Source organism: Triticum aestivum, chromosome 7B (genome assembly GCF_018294505.1).
Source record: "Triticum aestivum cultivar Chinese Spring chromosome 7B, IWGSC CS RefSeq v2.1, whole genome shotgun sequence".
Lineage (NCBI taxonomy): Eukaryota > Viridiplantae > Streptophyta > Magnoliopsida > Poales > Poaceae > Triticum > Triticum aestivum.
This window is the reverse complement of record NC_057813.1, coordinates 679701550-679705477: the sequence shown is the minus strand read 5'-3', so window position 1 is coordinate 679705477 and position 3928 is coordinate 679701550. Positions and strand designations below refer to the sequence as shown.

Sequence of the window (3928 nt, the reverse complement as noted above, 5' to 3'; positions counted from 1 at the left end):
GGAGAAATGAAAATCCATTTCTCTGACAAGTATCTCCAAACAGAGGGAGTATTTATAATATTTGAAAGTATAACCAAAGGTAAAGAAAAGAAAGCAAAATACAAAACAAACAAATAAAGAAAGAAAAAAGAAAAAAGTGGTTGTGGCCTTCTGCACGCTGCGCCGGCCCAGTCTCGCCCTGGCTGTGGCGAGGCTGCCCAACGTCTGCCTATAAGCGAGAGATACCACTCAAAGAAAAACGAGAGATAGGGGCGCCCAAAAAAAGAACCATACACTTTTCCGCCTGGTCTTCGTGACCACGCAAAAAATTATTGAGAATCTAGTACGTCCAGGCCAGAAAGCGCATTCGACCAGGCATATGCAGCTCTTGCAGGTCGGAGGGGACAGCATCTCACTCCCAGACAGAAACATCTCCCCTGCATCCACACAACGCACTCACGGACCTACACAGTCACCATGGCGCCAAGCAGCACCAACCGCGGCCGCCGCCGCGTGCTCCTCCTACCGCTGCCCTACCAAGGCCACATCAACCCCATGCTGCGCCTCGCCGCCGCGCTGCACTCCCGCGGCCTCGCGGTCACCATCCTCCACCCGGAGACCCGCGCGCCGGACCGCCGGAAGCTCCCGGCAGACTACCGCCTGGTCACCATCCCAGACGGCATATCTCCGGAGCTCGCCGCGTCCGAGGACATCGCGTCGTTCGTCTTCGCGCTGAACAAGAACTGCGCGGCGCCGTTCGGGGACTACCTGGCCGGCGCCCTTAGAAAGGAGGAGGAGGACGGCCGCGTCGCCTTCGTGGTCGCCGACGTGGACTGGTTCGCGCCGCTCTCCGTGGCCAGGGAGCTGGGCGTGGCCGCTCTGGCCCTCATGACCAGCAGCGCCGCCAGGTTCCTGGTGTACCTGGCGTACCCAAGCCTATCCCACAAGGGCTATTTGCCCGTCCAAGGTAAATACCAAATCGCCATTGTTGTGTTCTTTGTTTGGAGTTTGATGGTCTAGTTTATTTTTCAGTTTGTCGAACAAGAGAAAATTATAACCGATTGATACCCGCAGTGTATCTACATCACAGCGTGGCTACATCTGAACTATCATTAGCACAATAGTACTTCATCCGTCCCAAAATTCTTGTCTTATATGTATTTGTCTAAATACAGATGTATCTAGTTACGTTTTAGTGTCAGATACATCCATATCTAGACAAATCTAATACAAAATTGTTGGGACGGAGGGAGTAGTAACATGGTACTCGATGGAAAAACTTAGATCTAGGCATCTACTAGCTAGTACTACAAGTACTTGCATTTTATCCGTCTAAAAAACTGCACTTGCATTTTAAAGTTGAAAAAGAAAAATACAACATGACATATATAAAGAAAACAACTCAGGATATATGAAGCGGATGGTCGAAGATAAGGTTTTGGGTTCAGAAACTGTACCCACCCGATCGCCAACTAGTCATGTGCGGTTTGTCGGATCCAGCTTTGATCAATGGATCTAGTGCACGTATTTATTGGTCGAAAAACCAAGGCGATAGGTGCATGCCATTGCAACACGTTGACGGGGACAGAATGCAACACGTAACAAGATCAATTGCGTAGCGCGTGTGTGTATCCATGCCCGCACGTGTGTGACTAGTCCGTGATCAAATTGGTCTGTGATATATATACTCAATGATTGTCCTCATCTCTATCTGTCCACAGAGTCGAATTTCAACACCACAGTTGAGGAGCTTCCCCCCTTCGTTGTACGAGACTTGGATTGCGTGATGGACATGGCTCGACACCTCGCGTACGCTGATCTCCTCGCCCACATTGTCGCCGGCGTGCGGCAATCCTCCGGCCTAATAATCAACACGTCTGAAGACATCGAGGGCATGGAGATCGAGAGAATCCGCAGCGAGATCACCCTCCCGGTGTTCGCCGTCGGCCCTCTGCACATGATGACGTCGTCTTCATCCGTTCAGAGCAGCCTACTGACAGAAGATCGCAGCTGTTTGGACTGGCTGGATACACAACGGCCAAACTCTGTGCTCTACGTGAGCTTTGGGAGCCTGGTGGGCATCGACACAGATGAGTTCTTGGAGATGGCCTGGGGCCTGGCCGACAGCCAGCGCCCGTTCCTGTGGGTGGTCCGGCCGGGGCTGGTGCACGGCTGCGAGTTCAGCGCGCTCCCCGAAGAGCTGCAAGAGAAGATAGGTAGCAGAGGCAGGATAGTCAGTTGGGCTCCGCAGCAGGAGGTGCTGAAGCATCCGTCTGTGGTCGCGTTTCTCGCGCACTGCGGCTGGAACTCGACGACGGAGAGCATATCGGAAGGCGTGCCGATGATATGCAGACCGTTGGCCAGCGATCAGATGGGCACTAGCAGGTATGTGTGTGATGTGTGGAAGGTGGGGGTTAGGGTGGAGGTGGAGAACCAGCTGAAGAGAGGGGACGTCCAGGCGGCCATCACAAGACTGATGGAAGGAAAGAAAGGTGAAGAGGTCAGAGAAAGAATGAAAGATCTGAGGCATGTGATGAGAAAGCGTACTGATGAAGGTGGGACATCTGATGTTGCTTTGCAACGTTTAGTGGATTTCAGTGTTTAAGCTAGCACTTAACTATTGTTAGTGGATTTCAGTGTAGAAGCACTTAATTACTCAGACTATGGCTAGCAAACATGTCCGTGCGTTCCAACGGAAGAAACATCTCTAACTCATGTGTTGAAGTATAAATGTATAGCCCATATTTTTCCATCAGATTGAGTTTTTAGGTGAACTGTTTGGTGCCTGCAGTTCTGCATAGTAACAGAGCTAAGAGGTCTTGAATCGAGACCTAGATGACACAACTTAAAATTAAACAATTGCAGCCCACTTTTGATCTATGTTTAGGTCTGAGCGAGCAACACCTAAAAGGAGCTCCTGGTGCTGCTACCGGGCCCAGCAATACTTCGTTCGCTCGCGGGCAGCACGCAAAAATTAACTCAAAAAGTTGAGAACTGGAGGATGGAACTCGCTCGGTGTTTGTAACGTACAAGGATAGCTAACCACCACAGCAACCTGGCACTAGCGATTAATTACAGGGCGAACTTTTTAAGGCACCATAGCCGCGCAATTTATTGCACGTTACACTGTTTACTGTAGCGCTTTGATTCTTGAATTATTTGAAAACATTTTTGGAAAATGTGTTTTTATTAATGTAAACAAAAGGCTGAAAGTTCAAAGATTTCGAAAAAAGATCGTGTATTGAAATAAAAAGCACGAACACAAAAAAGTACATGTATTCAGAAAAAAAGCATGACTTCAAAGAATTCATGAAAATGAAAAAAGTACACTAATTTGTGAAAAGTTCATCAATTTGAGAAAACGTCCATCGAGTCTGAATAATGTTCACGAACCATTTTGAAAAAATATCTTGAAGTCGAATTAGAAAAAAGAATTCATTGAAATTGAAAAAACTTCACAAATTTGAAAATAGTCATCGAATTTGAAAGTAGTTCATCGAGTTTGAAAAAAAAAATCATCGGAATTGAAAAAAGTTCATCAAATTTGAAAGTAGTTCATCGACTTTGAAAAAAAGCTCATCGAGTTTGAAAAAAATCATTGAATTTTAAAAAGGTCATCGAGTTTGAAAACAAGTTCACCGAATTTGAAATAAGTTCATCAAATTTGAGAAAATTTCATCGAGTTTGAGAAAAAATCGTCAAATTCAAAAAAGTTCATTGAATTTGAAAAAAGTTCATCAAATTTGAATACAAAAAAAGTTCATCAAATTTGAAAACAGTTCATCGTTTTTCAAAAAGAGTTCACCGATTTTGAAAAATAGTTCACGCATTTACCGAAAGAGGAAAAACAAATAAATAAAAACCTAACTAAACCTCTCAGAAAAAAAGGAACAAGAGAAAGAAGAAAAATGAAAAAAGGAGCAACGAGCAAAAGAACGAAGAAGATGCC

General features: G+C 46.0%; 1 protein-coding gene across 1 annotated transcript; it reads left to right on the top strand.

Annotated features, from left to right (window-relative positions):
• The first annotated feature begins 289 nt into the window (after nt 1–289).
• On the top strand, nt 290–2731 carry LOC123161482 (DIMBOA UDP-glucosyltransferase BX8). The gene is made up of 2 exons (XM_044579312.1): nt 290–946; nt 1701–2731. Exons 1-2 carry the CDS (start codon nt 457–459, stop codon nt 2582–2584), a joined length of 1374 nt encoding a protein of 457 aa, XP_044435247.1. The 5' UTR covers nt 290–456; the 3' UTR covers nt 2585–2731.
• Nucleotides 2732–3928: the final 1197 nt, after the last annotated feature.

What these genes read in the sequence shown, in the direction of transcription:
- LOC123161482 (XM_044579312.1), top strand. Translation starts at nt 457, where the DNA reads ATGGCGCCAAGCAGCACCAACCGCGGCCGCCGCCGCGTGCTCCTCCTA. An exon ending in GGGCTATTTGCCCGTCCAAG is followed by an intron (nt 947 to 1,700) that starts GTAAATACCAAA and finishes ATCTGTCCACAG; the next exon opens with AGTCGAATTTCAACACCACA.